Source organism: Musca domestica, unplaced genomic scaffold (assembly GCF_030504385.1).
Source record: "Musca domestica strain aabys unplaced genomic scaffold, Musca_domestica.polishedcontigs.V.1.1 42, whole genome shotgun sequence".
NCBI lineage: Eukaryota > Metazoa > Arthropoda > Insecta > Diptera > Muscidae > Musca > Musca domestica.
The window spans coordinates 6,229,758-6,248,054 of record NW_026712329.1 but is presented as its reverse complement, the minus strand read 5'-3'; the positions used below and the strand labels follow the sequence as shown (position 1 = coordinate 6,248,054).

The 18,297-nt window shown below is 35.6% G+C and overlaps 1 protein-coding gene across 4 annotated transcripts in view; it reads left to right on the top strand.

Annotated features, from left to right (window-relative positions):
* Positions 1–2,501: 2,501 nt before the first annotated feature.
* LOC101893028 (sodium/potassium-transporting ATPase subunit alpha) overlaps positions 2,502–18,297 on the top strand; it is a 123,053-nt gene continuing 107,257 nt past the window's right edge. For 2 of the 4 annotated variants that reach the window (XM_011295117.3, XM_011295116.3), the window contains exon 1: positions 2,562–2,631. In XM_011295117.3, coding sequence (XP_011293419.2) covers positions 2,611–2,631 — 21 coding nt within the window. In that variant the 5' untranslated portion in view covers positions 2,562–2,610. Of the gene's footprint in view, positions 2,632–18,297 lie in introns of all 4 variants that reach the window. The other 2 variants (XM_020037539.2, XM_011295118.3) reach the window with 2 other exon arrangements.

Genomic DNA, 18,297 nt, shown 5'->3' with positions numbered 1-18,297 from the left:
ACCCGCCAGCCTAGAGGTGAGAATACATAAGCAGCTTAATATCAAGGCTAAGCACATTAATGGCATATTATAAGGGGAAACGACTGCAGGAATCGAGTATGCCATGCGAAGACTTTAAGCTGCTTGTGAAGCCACACCTTAACACTTGTTTTAATTTATTTAAATTACTCCTGTAGAAATGTATTATTTTTTTACTGGTTTACATGCATGAACATACAGTTAGGAATGTCAAAGACTTAATAGGATCGTATTTTTCTCAACTAGGGCATCTGAAACTAGTGGTGGATATACATCTAATTTCAAAATATAAAATGATTACCGATGTACTTGAATGCAATTTATGCTATAAAATTTGAAGAATATACCAAGGAACCTGTGAGTATGTAAGATATATATAACTAGCTGGCCCGGTCCGCGTTGCCGGCCCGTAGTTTTAGTCCTTAATGCAAATTTTGTATAGCATAATATTTCACAAATCTGGCTCATAAAGGTGAACAAATTTTAACATAAATATTGATCCGACTAAATAGAAATAAATACCTATGGAAGGAGGCCACAATTATTTCTGAATAGTCAAAGTTAATTACGCTTTTACACCCATTACCATAGCACCTCAGATTGCGCTTTAGAGTCCCCAAGAAGTCTATGTTCTTGTTCATAGTAAAATTCAAAGACGAATCAACAATGCCCGTGTTGTTGTCCGCCAATCGGTAAAAATCACTATAGATCGGCGGCCCTGGAGACTATATGGGGACTGTACCAAAATATTTACCTATGTTGACATTTTTCTGTAAGATGGTTCTCTACTCACAAAGTAGCCTAAATACAGCAAAATCGATTGGAAAATGTGGTCAAGACACTCGAAAAAGAAAAGCCAAGATGCCAAATAGAGTCCAAATCAGTCAAAAAACGTGGCAAAGACCACGGTCATAGCTGAAATCAGGGATACATTCATATGAGGATTATACCAAAACGTAGCCCAACCAAATATTCTCTTTGCGGGTTACAAATTCAATAAAATACAAAATTTTCTTTTCTGACCACACATTAGATGTGAATGTGGACTTGGGGATACTCCAATGTGGGGACTTCACTTAAATAAATTCCGATGTGGCAATTATCTGTATGATGGTTCCCTACCTCAGGGTAGCATAAATACAATTTTTAGCCAAATCAATTGATGAATGTGGTCAAGACAAAAATGGGCCCACTCTGAAAATTAAAAATTTTATGCGAAGTGGTTCTCTACCCCTTAGAAACAAAGATGCCAAATAATAGCCAAAATATGAAAAAAGTGGCCAAGACCCCAACAATAGCTTAAATCATACGATGGTTATATAAATATGAAATCGGGTTGTGCCCTTATCCGTGAGTTATGATCGATATCATAACCTGCAAAAGCGATTTAAGGTATCTTAAATGTTTGGGAAGAATTTCTGGAAGGATAGAAATCTTTTTCTTACCCTTTAAATTTGGTATTTTACTGATTGTACTCCCAAAGAATTTTGCATTTTGAGCTCTCATTGGACGGATTATTGTCACATGAAAGAAATAGGTCCACGATTTTAAATGAGCCCCATTAGGCTTTTTCGGTCATTTTTGTTTGTTTAAATGTGTTCGCATCTTCCAGCTGAACCACGATGTATTACTCATATACTCTTTACCATGCCTTTATGCCGTCGTATTTATCTTTTGACGCAAATCCTGAATAAACTCGGCTCTTACTATTAATTCTGACGAACACAAACTATTATGGTAGAAGATTACAGGTAGTCGCATCGACAAATCTGCTGGGACAGTCAAACCAAATTAGGAATTTAAAATTTTGAATGAAAAACTATTCAAATTCGTTAAAACTGTTGAAAAAGGCTTATTGTAACAACCTCAGACTGGCGTCGTATAAGAAAACATATAAAAATCTACTTATTTTTGAAAACACATTTTAAAAGTTTTGGCATACCACTATTCCCCACCGTTGATGCATCTACCTATATTTTTCTACCATGAAAACTATGTACGGAAAAACATGCATCGTCTAAACGGTATGTTAAGTTACAAAACCCGTCTTAAACTCCATCTTCAAGCGGACTTTTATCACAGTTTCTGCTTTGTTCACAAAATTCGTCGACAACAAGAATATGGTGGAACGACAAAATCCAACAAAAACAAAAAGAAGTTTATTGAAGTGTTTAGAAATTTAAAACAACTACCTGTTTCATTGCTTGGTAAGTGAAATTCCAACAAAATCTTTCGAAATGCCTAGAATGATAAAAAACATTAAATATTTCATCAACTTTGAAGAATACAACTGCGAACCTCAGTTGAATGTTTTGTTAATTATTTTATGTTTTCTTGTTTTTATTCTCTCCCTTTTTTATTCTTCGTTCTTTGGCTTCAACATTCTATCTGGGCTTTGTTTTTGTTTCTGACATCTTGAATCTTGGCTTCAACATCCAACCAACACGACGATCGGCCATCATCATTATTGGTTTCTTGTTCAAATAGAAGCAGTGGCAATAATATTTTAAGTGTTTTTTGTTTTTGGGCAGGTCTTTTTTAACTTTTAGTTACTGCATTTCGTTTAATTGTATTGTTTTTGTGTCAAAAATTATGAGTCGTTCGGATTTCGAGGTAAGTTTTTGTTTTCCCAGAATTAGTTGTAAATCTCGCTTTTTATTAAAGCAAGTAAGTGATGATTACTAAGATTTATTTTATTTTGTATGTCAAAAGGTATTTATATTTGTATGTATGTATGACGATCATGAATTTGTTTATAAACAAAGCATTAAGAAAGCCAAACAATTGTTAAAATACCTCGGTTTACGTCTGGGGTTTTGTTAAAGCATGGTTTAATATGAAAAGTGAAATTCATTGTTTACCTGAATTCTGGCTCCCCCTGAAGCGAAAGATGGATATTCAATATTGCACAATATGTTTTGCGAGCTGAGTAAATAAAAATTTTAAAACATTAAACATAAATACAATAAACAATTTGTTTGTGGTGTTATGAGCCATGCGTTGCTCGTCTTGACCAACTCATGCAGTGTCGTCGATATGGTTGACGCCCTTTTGTCAAAGCACACATAAAAAGCAATGGCATGTCTTCGTTTAGGCGATCTTAGAATCTACAATTGACAAATTATTTACTAAACTGTTGGACTAAACGAATTAAACCACAGCTTCGTAATACAAGGCATTTAATTGGGATAATTAAATAACCTACATGGTTTTATTTTGCACTTTTGTTCTGCCAAAATGATTTGTCTATCTCATCCCGCCTCCTCTTTTCCAACTTCTTCATTTCAAGTGATGGTCTTGTCGTCACAGGGGTTGACCTCTGTGTCAAATTTTGCACTGCATGACTATCCGCTTAACTAGCGACTTAATTGGGGTGTGCTAGACCATATATGCATCACTCTTTTTTATAGCTTTCCATTTCAATTTTGTCGTCTCAGAAATCTTTATATACCGCAACAATCTTATGGCATGTACATATTTCCATTTTGTTGGGGGGAATCATCTTCGAATTCTTATAACCACAATTCTTTGAATCTCAATCATTTTTGGGCCGCATAAAATCCGCGTAGGTTCTCCCGTGGTAAATCGAGCGGGTAGGATCCCCACCCAAGACTTTCATGATCCTACAACCTAAAAAAATAATTCAAAACAATTTATTAGAGTATGTGCGTATGTGTGTAAAAACCAAAACAATGCTTCTTCATATTTGGTTCACTGAAGACGGCATTCACAGTAAAGTGATATCAGCTCATACAGTGAATTTCTCAGTTACAAATACATTGGATAATACAAATTAATACAATTTCGAGTAGCAAGTGTTTTTTTTATGAAACATTAAAAGGCGTTTCACAGATTGATCTAATGAAAAAAGTTAGATTTAAAGTGCGTTGGCAAAAAAACTAATAACAGTTGCTGGATATGGATAAAACGTATCGACAAATATGTAGTTGGAATTGATTGATATTTAATGGCCAAAAACGCTTATTCCTAATTCTAATATGAAGGTTCTATGTTATGGCTCTGATTACTTATAGCAGTGCTCCTACTAAAACAACCCCGTAAAACCAAGCTTATAATATTTGTAAGTAATGGCATGTTTACGTTAGAGCTTTTTTCTGGGTTAACCTTCTTTATGGAGATTTATTTGAGGTATATAAAATGGAATTGACAATTTAAACCTACTGGGTTTTCTAAATCCGTAAACGTACTATAAAGCTAGAGTCAGCATTTTTTTTTTGAAATTTTTAATCATATTCGAGTCTTTTTTGATCCTGTAGCGCGATAAAAAGCTGGAATATGAGCGCATTTTCTGATCATAAAAAAGCACATTTGTCGGGAAAAAACGTGACGAGTCTTCCTCTAGATTAGTTAAGAGTCTTTATCGACCATTTTCTGATCGTTCTACGAGTCTTTTTTGGATTGTTTTCTAATCATTTATTGTGCTAATACCCTGAATTTGCGAATCTTTTTCGAGTCTTTTTTAATCATTTATGAGTCTTTAGTAAGTAATTTATTAGTCTTTTAAGTGTCATATATCACTCATATGTATATTTATTTAGGAGTCTATTTTAATTCACCTTTGTCTTAAATTCGATTTATTTATGAGTCTTATATGAGCTTTTGCGATTCTACGAATCACGTACGTGATTTCTAAATATTCGGATGTACCGTGAAAAAAAAATATGTTTATATAATATGAATATTTAAATGAAAAATAATTCAGCTTTTAAAATTTTAATTTGCACTAGTATTTTTCATGTTTCTGAAGGATTGTGTTCATATCCTTGTCGTTGCTTTTGTATCTGGTATGACAACTATCTGAAATAAAATATGTACAAGTTTTTCCATTTTACTAATTTTTTATATACGTGTTAAAAAGACAAATTTACTTTTGATTACTGTCACTTCGAGCGCACTTTACTGCACTCGGCTTTACACAGGTCCCCTTCCAGCTATATTGGCAGGCTAAATTATCTGAAGATACATTTTCGAGTTGCTTTTCGATGATACAAGTGATTTTTTGATCACCAAAAGGACTCGAAGAAGACTCACCGAAGTGATTGTTTTCAGAAACAATCTTCCAAATGCTAGCTGGGCATATGATTCTGATATGTGTGATTTGGTCTTAACATATAGACACACAAGGTTCTGTGTTTTTTCACATTTATAGAATATTTGTAACATACTTTTAGGCTCTACACATAATTTTAAAGTAATATGACAGGCTTTGCGGTATGAATTTATATATTTAGTGTGTAAACATAGTATGTTTATATGATGCACCTTATGTAGTTTATATACGGTCTTTCCCTGTACTGCTAGAATGTTAAACTTTTTACTACGATAACAGATTTTCCATTTATGATATCGAAAAATTGTACAAAAATGGTAGATTCTTGCAGGTTCTGGAACAGACAAATAGTATAGCACTTTTTTATTTTTAAAAATTGTTAGAAAACATTTCTTCGGTTTATTTCTGACAGTGTATCATTGTATATTGCTGCTATTCTTAATTCTGTGTGTGAATTATATTTACTCACATTGGAGCACTTTTATATAGCACTTTTTTATTTTTAAAAATTGTTAGAAAACATTTCTTCGGTTTATTTCTGACAGTGTATCATTGTATATTGCTGCTATTTTTAATTCTGTATGTGAATTATATTTACTCACATTGGAATGTGTTTGTGTAACACGCGACATATGATTAATAACAATGGAGGTGACAGCTGCTGCGGCTGGCAGTTACTTTTGACTGGAAAACGAAATGTGTCATTCTCTTCTCTTGTTATGGAGAGAAGTTCACAATTTAACTCTTAAGTTCCAATACTCTTTTTCTCGACTAATAATTTTGATTCGAACAGAGAGCTTGGGACTCTCCCAATGGTGTACATGTGTGCGAATTGGGGCTTACGACATGCGCTCCAAGCAAAAGCTTCAATTCAATTAAAAAACCACCCTTGTTGTGTTTGTCTCTCACTCTCTGCAATAACAATAACAACAAAGAGCTTTTCTTTTACCTACGGAATTTAGGAACAGAAAAAAGCGTTTCTTTTGCTGGATACTTGCCTGTTTGATTATATAACATTCTAGCTGGCTGGCTGGCAATGTGCTTAGCTGAGAATTTGCTTGTGCCTCCTCTTCTTTTTTTCGTTGAAAGCAGCAGCTATTACTCGTCGTCTGTCGTCCTCGGTAGTTGTGAATTCGTTTGTTAAGTTCACTTTGAGGTATTATATCATCGTTGGAGAATTTCTCTTGTATGCACTCGGAACAAATCGCACAACCATCCACTCACGGTTTTGTCCACCCCCCATTTCGTTGCCCACGCCCTACCATATCACCTATATTTGACACATACAATACACGGCACGTTCAATGCAAATGTAATGACCACACTTACTTATTCGTTCGTTTCTCCCACCCCTCCCGGACTCTGTAAATGCTCCTCGCAAGCCCATCTGTTCATCTATCCAATCGAACTATCCACCCACTAACACCCTCTATGGAATAGTTGAGAAAAAAACCTGACACATAACTTGTGTCTGTATCTATCAGTCAGCCTGTTCTAGTATCTGATTTCACGTGTTCCCATAGAAGTGGAAAGTGGAAGATGGAGGGGGCAAATTCAAATATCGTGTGTTATTTCTCTTCTGACACACAGAGCGGGAATGGAAAATTTTACATAATTGTACTTTTTCAGAAATGCGATACAAAGAGATTTTTATTGGATAGCAGACATCTGAAAGGTGAACTATGTATTGGATACCTATTCAAAAGAGAAACTAAGATATATCTTCAAGGTGTCTTCTATATATATTTAACGATCTTTTAGTTCTGTTTGAGAGGTAGAAGCTCTTCCAAAATCTTCCGGAGACCCAAAGCCTTCCAGCATTCTCCACAGATAGTAAACCTTTAATGCAAAGAAGACCATTCAGATCATTCTTTTAGACAGACGAAACCTTTCAGAGATCTTCTGGAGACAAACTACATTTCTCAAGCTTTCTATAGATAAACGAGTTTTTAGATGTTTTCTAACGATAGAAAAGATTTTCTAGAGACAGTAGACCATTTGGAGGTCCCGTAGAGAGAAGAGCTTTCAGTAACTTCCTAGTGAGTTAGGAAATTTTACAGATACCCTAGCGATAGAGCAGCTTATAGAGGAAGATTGATTGCAGAGCTTTTAAAGGTCTTCTGGTGAAAAATCTTTCAGAAATCTTTAGCGACCTTCAGAGGTGTTATAAGCATATAGACAAGTTTTAGAGGTATTCTAAGACTGTCTTCTAGAGAGGAGGTATTCTGGTGATGAAGGATCTTGTAGATAGTATGCCTTTCAGAGTTTTAAAGGTATTCTAAAGATGGTGGCTTCTAGCTGTAGAAGCAACCATTTAAGATATAAGAGAGCTTTAAGATGTCTTTTAGATTTAAAAAAAAATTCTAACTATAGAAGATCACTCAAAAATCTTTGAGTTTTTTGAAATGTTTTTGAGATAGAAGCTTGGTCCTTTAGAGATAAAAGAGCTTTTATTCTGCTAAAAATATACGATTTCGAAGAGGAGTTTTCTATGTCAGATATCCTTTCTCGAGGTAGACAAAATATTTCAGAAGTCTTCTAGAGATAGAAAAGCTTTCGGAGGTTTTTAAAGAGAGAGAGAGAAGCTTTTACGGATTTTCACGCGTTAGAGGTATTTCAACTATCGAAGAGATTTTAATCCTATTTTAGAGATTAAAGAGCTTTTAGAGGTATTCTGCTGATAAAATGCCTTTCTGAAATCTCTAGCGATAGTGGAGCTTCCAGAGGTGTTCTAGAGAATATATTGGAAGTTTTCCTCAGATAGGAAACATTTCAATGAAATATAAGACATCTCAAAGGACCTCTCGCAGATACTTTTCAGAGCTTAAAGAGGTATTCTAGAGATTGACGAATCTTGAGAGGTTCTCTAGTGACAGAAGATCTTCCAGAAGTCTTATAAAGATGCCTTCTAGCAATAGTTTGTAGAGTACTTTAAGAGAAGAAAAAACTTTTAGAGGTCATCTGCTGATAATATCTCTCTTAGAAATCTTTTAGAGATGGGGGAGCTTTCAGAGGCGTTCTTGAGAGGTTCTCTAGTGACAGAAGATCTTCCAGAGGTCTTATAAAGATGCCTTCTAACAATAGTTTGTAGAGTACTTTAAGAGATGAAATAACTTTTAGAGGTCATCTGTTGTTAATATCTCTCTTAGAAATCTTTTAGAGATGGGGGAGCTTTCAGAGGTGTTCTGTGTTATAGGCCTTCTGGAGGTAAGAAAAAATCAAGAATCGCTTAGAGATCTAAAAGCTTTCAGAGGTTCTATCAAAATAGAGGTGTTCTAGAAAAAAACTCTCCAAGGTGTTCAAGCTGTGGAGTCGCTTTCAGAGGCCTTATAGTGATAGATGAGTTTTCAGAAGAAGAGCTTGCAGAGGTTTACAAGTGACAAAGGGCCTTTTCTAGCACTCAAAGAAATAGAAGAGCTTTTAGACAGACAGAAGAGCTGTTCAGAGTCTTCCAAAAACAACTAGGGATGTCTTCTAGAAATATAAAAAGCAGCCCGGCGACTTATTGTGATATATCATAGAGATGTATTTTAGAGATAGAAGAGCTTTAAGAGTCTTCTATCAATATAGGAGCTTGCAGAGGTCTCCTAGAGATTGAAGAAGAGCTTTAAGAGTTATCCTACAGATAGAATACCTTCAAGAGGCTTTTCTAGAGATGAAAAAGATTCCAGAGACTTCTATCTATATAGGAGCTTTCAGAGGTCTTCTAGAGATAGAAGAAGAGTTTTAAGGCTTATCATAGGAATGGAATATCTAGAGGTAGAAGATCTTTCAGATGAGCCCTGGTTACCAACCTTTCAGAGATCTTCTATCGATAAAAAAAAGCTTTCCGAATTTTTACAATGATAGAGGTGCTCTTAAAGATAGAAAAGCTGTTAAATATCTTCCTGATATAGAACATAAATAACAGGTTTATTTGCTCTGGTTACGGACCGGATGAATTCGACGGAGTAAAGACCTCTGAAAGCTCTTCTATTTATAAACTAAGGATGTCTATCCATAGATATTCATTAAAATACTCCTTGATTATTGTCTAATCCCAGAGGAAGTTCTTTGGAATATATTTTATGTATGGGAAAGGTCTTAAGATCTCCGAAGGGTGTGCAAACGTTCCTGGTATAACAAATAATATACTTTTTTACCTACCTTCCCATCCCTGACACGGCCACGTATCGATTCGGTTATTGTATTTTCTTGTTCGTGTCATGTTCGATGAATTTGCTCTCTCTCGCTCTCACTTAATTCGATTCGTTTTTTTTTTCTATCCTGAATAGCAGCAGTAGCAACATTGACGGTTATTTGTGTCATTGGGGCGCGTCGTCAGCATGTATTCGTTGTGGTTGGTGGTGGTGGTGGCAACCTATGTTGGGAAAGGAGGAACTTCTAAGTGTCACTTTTGGCCTGCGACAAAGAGTTTTGGTTCTTTGGTTTTTATGGCTAATTATTGAATACACGATTGACCACCAAAGAAAAAAGTAAAGGAAATGACCACCTCAAGTGCAGCTGTTGTTCTAATACTTTAACCTCCTAATATTCCCTTTCCCTTCAAGTTTAGGTAACAAACACGAATAGAACGACACGAAAATGTCATTTGAAGTTTTTCGTGGCTACCCCTCCTCCAAAAAGATAGGCATTATTTTTGTATTTAGTAATTACCGCCTAAAAGTATGTTAATGTTTTTCCACGTTTCGTTTTTTTTTTCATTCGCTGTTCATTTACCTAGTATTGATTTAATTCTTTGCTGTTCTTTGTCGTTTCTTCTTTCAGTCTGTTTTTTTCTGTCCTGTTATCTAATCAACGGTTTCTGTATTTCCTCAATATGTTCTTTGGCGTTGTCGTCATCTGCTGGCGTCTTAATTGTTGTTGACATACCTCTCAGCCGCCCGTGGTGTTTGTTTGTGTGTTCTTTTGTGATTTTCATTTTCGTTTTCTATGAATCAGCATTTTCGTCGCCAATTGCCGGAATTAAGTCTTTAAGGGCATAATCATAATTTGACGCTTTTAATTGTTCTCAAAGTCTTGTTTTTGTTGTTTTCACTGTTTTTCCTTTTGAAGAAGTAGATCGGCGCGCATAGTGAGCAATGCAAATTGCCCGTAATTAACGCCTACGTTTACAGATTTTTATTAACACCACTGATAGTTACTTTATTTGGGAATATATCCATAAAATATTTGGAATTTTCCCTTACATTCTTGTGTCGAACATTTTTTGTTAATTGAAAAAGAAGTAGGTCAGCGAAAAGAAAAAGAAGATAATTTCTTTGCTTGGATTTTTTTTAATTATCTATGGAAATTTTGGAAATTTTTTCAACTGATAATACCCTAGGAGTGGTCTCCTTGAGTTAGCAAACAATACAATATTATATTGTGCAAAACAAAACATTATAGGAAAATTGAATCAACTATGAAAGTAGAACATAACAGCGGCGTTATGTAGGTTTACATTGCTAAGTAATCGAAATTGAAGGTTCAAGCTCCGCCCTCTTCCATATTGTTTCAAATTTTTGGATTAAGATTCCTTGGAATTCCATGGAATTCCATTTAATTTCCCATTTTTTTTTATTCGTACTTTTTTCTATCGAAATTAACATCTGATTCCACTTAGACATCTTAATTGGTAGATCTCAATATTTCTATCAACACAAGATCTGTTATAAATATGGTAGAGATCGGACCATTTCGTCAGGTACCTCCCCCCACTAAGTGTCAAAGTTTTGAATAACCAAAATGATTATAAAATCCGAAAATAACCATTCGATTCACTTCAAGACCTGGAATAAAGCGGTCCACTTCTGGTACCTCTCTCACAAAGGGGTTAACATTTTGAATAACCATGAAGCTCATAATGCGCGAAATGAGCATCCGATTATTTTCAAACTTGGCACATCCCAATATTTCTAGTAACACTAGATCTGGTGTGAAGATGGAATATTTCGGGTCATTTCTGTTGGTACCTCCACCACAAAGGGTCAACATTTTGAATAACCAGTATTCTCCGATTCTCTTCACATTTCTCACATTTCAATATTTCTATTAAAACAAGATCTCGTGTGAAGATGAAATATATCAGACCACTCTTCCTGGTACCTCTCCCACAAAGGGTCACAATTTTCAATATTTATATTTCATATAATTGTGAAACACCGATTCTTTTAAAATTTGGTAACCTTCGATTTGACGTAAATAAAGAATTCTGGTACCTCCCCCACAAAAGGTTTAAATTTGGATTAAACATGAAAATAAATGTTGGATGGTCATCCCAATATTTTTTTCAATATTAAACGAAGTGGAATACTTCGGTCCATTATATCTGGTATCTCACACGCATTTCCTAATTTTCCAGAAATTATTACATTTCTCATGTAAAGGTGAATGAAGTAGTCGAAGTAGTAGTATTAGGCACATTTATATCGGATTTAGATCAGATACGAAGTGGACAACGTTGGACCATTCCTTTGAAACCTAAAGGCTCAAATGTTTGAGTAATCATAACGCTAATGAACATACAGGGTATACTGAGATAAAAAACTGCAACAAAGTCAAACGCCATAATTTTTATATATATTTTTTGTAATTTTATTGAATAAAAGCAAAAACTGCAGGAAATAGCATCAAATAGTCCAACGGATTGGTATCCTGAGATTTTGGTGGCCATTGTTCGCTGGAAATGAAGCGAGGAAACTCATTTTTGGATGGCGTGCGCTGAGTGTGATGGTGCTGAGTCCTGTTGGAATGTCCAAGGTCTGCGGCCAAAATGTTTGCGTGGCCAAGGCTTTAATTCACCATCCAGAATATTTTCGCGATAATATTCGGCATTTATCGTCGATTAATACGAGCGGAGAGCGATCATCGGCTATTATGGCGGCCCACACCATCACCATGGCCGGCACTTGAGTTGTGGTGGCCAACCGAAGGTTCACATTTTCAGCTGACTTCTTAAACACGATCCTTTTGTTTGTTTACAAACTGCCGGACAACGAATGTTTTCTCATCGGAGAAAAGAAAATTCTGCTGTTCACCAATGGCGAACCAACTCTGAAGCTCTTTTGAGTCTATTTTCTTTCTATTGCGGTGTAAGACCTTGCACTTTTTGGAATCTCAATAGCTCGGGGTAAGCTCATTTTTCAGTACTTGCCGAATGGAATATTGAGATATGTTCAGCGCACTTTTCGGCCGCTGCGACGCGTGTTTCGATCAAGTCGCTTCTTTACTTTTCGAACCATTTCTGCTGATGTTGCGTTTTTCTTCCGTACACTTCCTTGGCGTCGGGCTACGCTACCAGTATCACGGTAACGGTAAGTTTCAACTGACAATGAAAATCAATAATAGTGGTTTATAACCTCCAACTCTCTAACGGCTGATGTAAAAAGCGGGATAATGGCGATACTCTAGATAATACAAAATTTAATAAAAGCATTTAGTGAAGCTATAACAAATACTGTAGAAGTAGTAATGCTATGACGAGTAAAGCAAGGCCGATACTGATGCAATTATAAGTTAATTTGGGTACAAATTAGATACAGACAATTTTTATACACATCGTTTATCAATCTGGGAGATTTTGACACATATTCGCGCAATTCGTGAGTGTATCCTTAAAATATAGCAAATACGTGAGCGTTTATGTACATCTTCCGCTTAATTTGATACATAACCTTTAAGAAAAGGTCAAAAGTCGGTCGGGGCAGACTTCATGATACTCTACACCCACAACAAAAAATTTATATTGGGAATTAACGTTAAGTAGGTCATACCAACTATGAACCCTATTTGAATGCGTATCATTGCTTTGGAGTAGTCAATATTTGGGAACTATATCTAACTCTGAATCGATTTTCAACTGATTCGACGGAGGCTTTTGTACCTCTAGTACCAAATAACACTGCTGCATAGTGTATCATATGACTTTGTTAAGAATTTTAGTAAAAAAATATTTATTGGAGCAAAAAATATACCGGACCGAGTTTCACCAAATGGAAAAAAATCGGTTGAATATTAAAAATCTATCCAATATGGGCTGATATTACATATATGGTGGACAATAATCGTAAAATCGGATGAAGATGGATATCGAAGGTATATACAATTCGGAACCGATCTCCGAATTTGGCAGAGGTATTTTCGAACTATATCTAATGTCCTGTATCAATTATTCTTATTGTGGAGTGCATATTACGCATGTGAGGGACTTTAACGCTAAATCGGATGAAACATATATATGGGAGTTATAGCTACATCTGAACCGATTTTCACCACATTTATTGTACTTGCTTCTAGACAAAGTTCGGCCGGATGTGTCAAAATTCAGGTCAATTAAACCGAACTCGGTTTAAGATATATATAGGGGAGTTATATCTAAATTTGAACCGATTCTCATCAATTTCAATAGGGTTCTTCCTTGGGCCAAACAAATATTGTATCATCCCAATCGGATAATAAATGCGACCAGCATTTTGCTCACAAAAATACTTGAACAAACGGACTGACATGTATAAATCGACTCAGAAAGTGATTCTAGGAAGGTCCTCAAAAGTAACTATGGGTCTATCTCGCTTCCTTCTTCATGTTACAAACAAATGCACAAAGACATAATACCCTTATCGATATATGGTGTAGGGTATACAAATATGGAACTTCCCGGCAATAAATTGTTATCATCAACGCACGTGTTAATATAACACTGACAAGAAGCCCTTCCATTATGAAAATTTTAAATTTTTCTCACACCATTTAGATTTTTTTATTCTTCTTAGTTTGGATACAAAGGTTTCCAGACAAAAGTCTAGAAAATAAGAGATTAACGGCCACTTGTTGTTTGTCACAGTAATTTATTTTGTTTTATCTGAGTGGATAATTTTTGCCATGTCATTTTTAAGGTATCTCTGACAGATGTCAGTGGTGATGGCTTTGCACGAAAAAATACCAAATGATCTACGGCCCACCAGAGTGATTTACAGGCATAAACGAAAATAACCAGTTTTGGATGGTTTTTGAAAAGAAAAAAGAATTTTAAAAAAACAATGTGAAAATGTTAAAAAAATGAATAAATAATACTAATACTACTATTTACATTTTAATAAAAAAAAAAATGTTTTATATAAAAACTGCACGTTGCGTGTGTCAACACCTTTCCTTCATAATTTTTGAGAACCCTCAACAATTACAGCCTGGAGTAGACTAGACATCTAAAGCACTGGCGGTGCCAATAGCGGCAATATCTAAAGATTACCATAGCCAGCCCACACTTTTAAAATGTAACACAATTATTACATGGGCGGCCGTGAAGCGGAGTCGTCTCATCAATTGTCATTGAATTCTCAAGTGGAACCCTGTAGATAATTATCATTTAGAACCCATCGAATAGTTTTAAAGCATTGATTCTTGCGACACAACACAAAAAATAAAACATCTCTCATATTTCGAAATCGTCAAATAAATTTTGGGATTTTCAGTTCTACTAGTTTCCATATTATGAAATAAATAATTCAGCAATTACCTTGAAAATCCCCTGATTTTTATATCACTCGAGCTTATCAACTACTCCAAACTATCTTCGTTTTTATTAACAACTGTGATTATTTTTTCAACGCATAATGTGCCCGGCATTCTTATCATGTTCCACAAATCTTTTCGAGTAGTATTTTTTTTTTTTGCCTTGGTCGTCGTCTGCTTTTTGAACGACGGAAAACAAGGTGGTTTCAAATGACAATTTGTACGTAACTATCAAGTGGGTGTGCTGTTCTATCTTCAACGTTTTTGTGTTTGATTTCGTAATCGAAAAACAAGACTTGATACATTTGTAGATGTTTGGAAAATTATTTGTAAAAATTTCAAAAAAGTACGGAAAATCATATTGCCCAGTTTTAATAAGGTATAATCGAATAGGAAACCTACAAATGGTTTTCTATCCCAAGGATATCTTTATATAAGCTTAATGGTTATTCAAAATTTTGGCCCGATGTGGGAGAGGTACTAAAAGGAGTGGTGTTTAATTTAGAATTGCATTAAATATTGCTTTTTATTGACCCCTGGTTTGGTCCTTAATTATTCGTTAAAATGTACGCGCTACGGTTTATTGCAACCTTGTGCTAGCGCCTTTGACATTTTAACGAGTAATTAGTTGTCACTTGTTTTGCCGCCTCCTTTAGACATCAAGTAGTATTTCGCTGTCATTCGGACAGACAACACCCGGCAATATCGTTTGCAGCACATATCGTTGTGCATAGAGAGGCATATTGTTGCCAAAGGTAATATCGTTACCACCAACCATACTAAGAATAAATAGTTGTATATATTAAGAAAAACCCTTGTGTTTCATTTCTTTTTATATTACCCCCCTATGGTCCACTGCTCGACGCATTCGGCGTTTTACTCCCATCGGCGGAGCCCCTCTGAGCTAAACATTGGTCCTTCGAGCCGGATATTCCAGCCCTCTTGGACGCTTTTGGAAACCACAACATACAGTCCATTAATCCTGCATTACAAGGTACGTATAGTGCAGTGTTTTTAAGTGAGCTCGCGTTATTAAATTACCGCGACACCAACAAAACAATCGGTTTTGTTTGGGTACAAAGGTCGTTTTACAACGTCACCTCTTTCCCTTTTGTTTTGTTTCCCGCCAATCGTCGGCTTCTAATTTGGATGCTTGTATTCGGCAGCATCAAAATCAAAACAAAACTCAAAAGTAGAACTGTTGCAAAAATCGTTCGCTAATTTTCTTTTTGTTTTGGTTCGTTTCAAACAACAAAACATTCAATATTTCTTTCGTTGATACCAACAAAAACGTCGTCGTTGTTATTTCTTAGTTTGGTGTGCTTTACTACATAAAGCAAAGATCGCAATATTATTCTTTTTGTTTGGTCTGTCCGCTTTAATATTGCATATTGTTGTTGTTACATTTATTCTCTTTTTCTTGTTGTAACAACAGTCAAATTCATTTTCTGTTTTGTTTGTCGCAAACAACAACAACACTGTTTGAACCCCCACCGCTGCTTGCTTGCTTTGTCGTCGTTCTCTGATCAGCACTTGTTGTTTATGCATTGTTAGATCAGTGAACGAACATAACAAACGAAGGAAGAATATTTTTGTGTATTCCTCTTTCTGTCGTGTCCGCTTAGGTTGAGTAGCTACACTACGTTGGTCGGTCACCTCTGTTTGTTATATTAGTTGGTATTGGGTGTAAAATTATTGTTATTATTCAAGTAAGAATAATATTAATACTATCGTGTATTAAATTTTGATCGTTGTTTTTTATCCTTTAGTAAACTTATACACCCTATAGACGGTCATTTTGACTAATTAAATAAATAAAAATAAAATTGTTATTTTATTTATTTTTGTATTTTTCCCCAAACTTGTTCGGCGTTTCGTGTTATAAGTATGGCCTTCGCTCCTCTACAAACTTTCATTAGAGCATCTGACGCTCTGACAGAATTTGGTGCACAAATAGGTGCAATAGAAGATAATGATTTAGATATTAGTTTTTTAGAGGAAAGGAAGAGCAAGTTCGAAAAATTATGGCAATCGGTAAACAAATCGTTGCGTCGCTTAGAAAATTCGGAAAATGTAACCAAAGAATATCTGCATTTGGCAGAAAGTAAATATAACGTTTCTATTAACATTTACTCTAGTATGATGGCAACAATTAATAGAAAAATTATAAAATATCGTTGCCTAACAAGAAATTCAAATAAAATTGCGGATAAAAATCAAGAGCAATCGGCTCAATTACTTTTGGCTCCTGAATCGCAGGAAAATATGGCCGCAAATATTTCTTCTGGTTGTGATATCGTTCACAATATGGCATTGCCCCCAATTGATATTAATGTTTTTGAGGGAGATTTTTCTTCTTGGCCTTCCTTTCGGGATTTGTTTAGCGCCATTTATATAAATAACTCTCGTTTGAGTGATGTGCAGCGCCTATATTACTTGCTGCAAAAGACTGCTGGTGATGCAAGGGAAATAGTTTCGCAATTTCCTTTAACAAATCGTGGATTTGCTTTCGCTTGGAAAGCATTAAATGATGAGTACGACAATACTCGAATTTTGGTACATCATCAGTTGTCGTCGCTATTTTGTCTTCCGATTCTCGATAAGGAAACAATCTCTGGTTTGAAAGAGATTAGAGTTGGAATTAATCGTTGTATCTCCTCCATGTCGACTTATAACGTTCCCACGGATCAATGGGATCCGATACTTGTCTTTCTTTGCCTGCAACGCTTACCGGAAGAAACGACACTGCTGTGGGAACAAGGTATCAAAAACAAATCGGCTCTTTCTTCGTGGAAAGATTTAGACACATTTCTTTCAGAGCGGATAAACACGCTTGTGTGTTTGGAAAATTATAGCGACAAATCGGTTCCTTTGCCTAATTCAAATTCGGTTAATACTGCTAGGAATTCTCATTCCAAATGTTCATCTTCCCCTTCAATTGGAAAATCATGTCCTCTTTGTCGAGAGAAATGCCATCGACTTGGTTTTTGTTCAAAATTTAAGAATTTGTCCCCCGCAAATAGATTTGCATTTGTAAAGCGCCACGACCATTGCATAAATTGTTTGGTAAAGGGACATAAACTAGTAAATTGTACTAGTCAGAATAGTTGTTTAAAGTGTGGTCAACGTCATCACACGTTACTACATCGCGAGTCATTAAAACCGAATAGTGCGTTTCCGGTTCTGACTCCAAAGACTTCGTCAAGCGCAGCAAAATCGTTGTTGTCAGCTTCAGCCCCCGTTTTTCGTCCCTCGAAATGTACATCCTCCACATCGGTTGGAGCCCAAAATAAAAAATCGGATTTGGTTCGTTCAAAATCACTACACCAAATGTCGAAGAGGAACCTAATTAAATTCATAAAAACCAATTTATCAGTGGAAATCATGAAGAGAAATTAAAATCTGTAAACAATGTTGTAAAACGACCTCCGCATGAAATTGGCCTAGCGAATATCCTTTCGGGAAAAACCGTAGCTCGACTGAAGTCCGAATCTGTAACTGCAGGTTCATCTGCGGCTTCAAAGTATTATATTTCGTGTAATAAAATAGTTTGATTGAAGTCCGAATCTGTTACTGCAGATTCATCTGCGGCTTCATGTTGTCGTTGTAGCGGAGTTGGATCCCGAATCTGTTACTGCAGATTCATCTGCGTTTCCATTCCCTACATTTTGTTCGAACAAAAAGCTCACACTGCACTATGCATCCAGTACCTACCA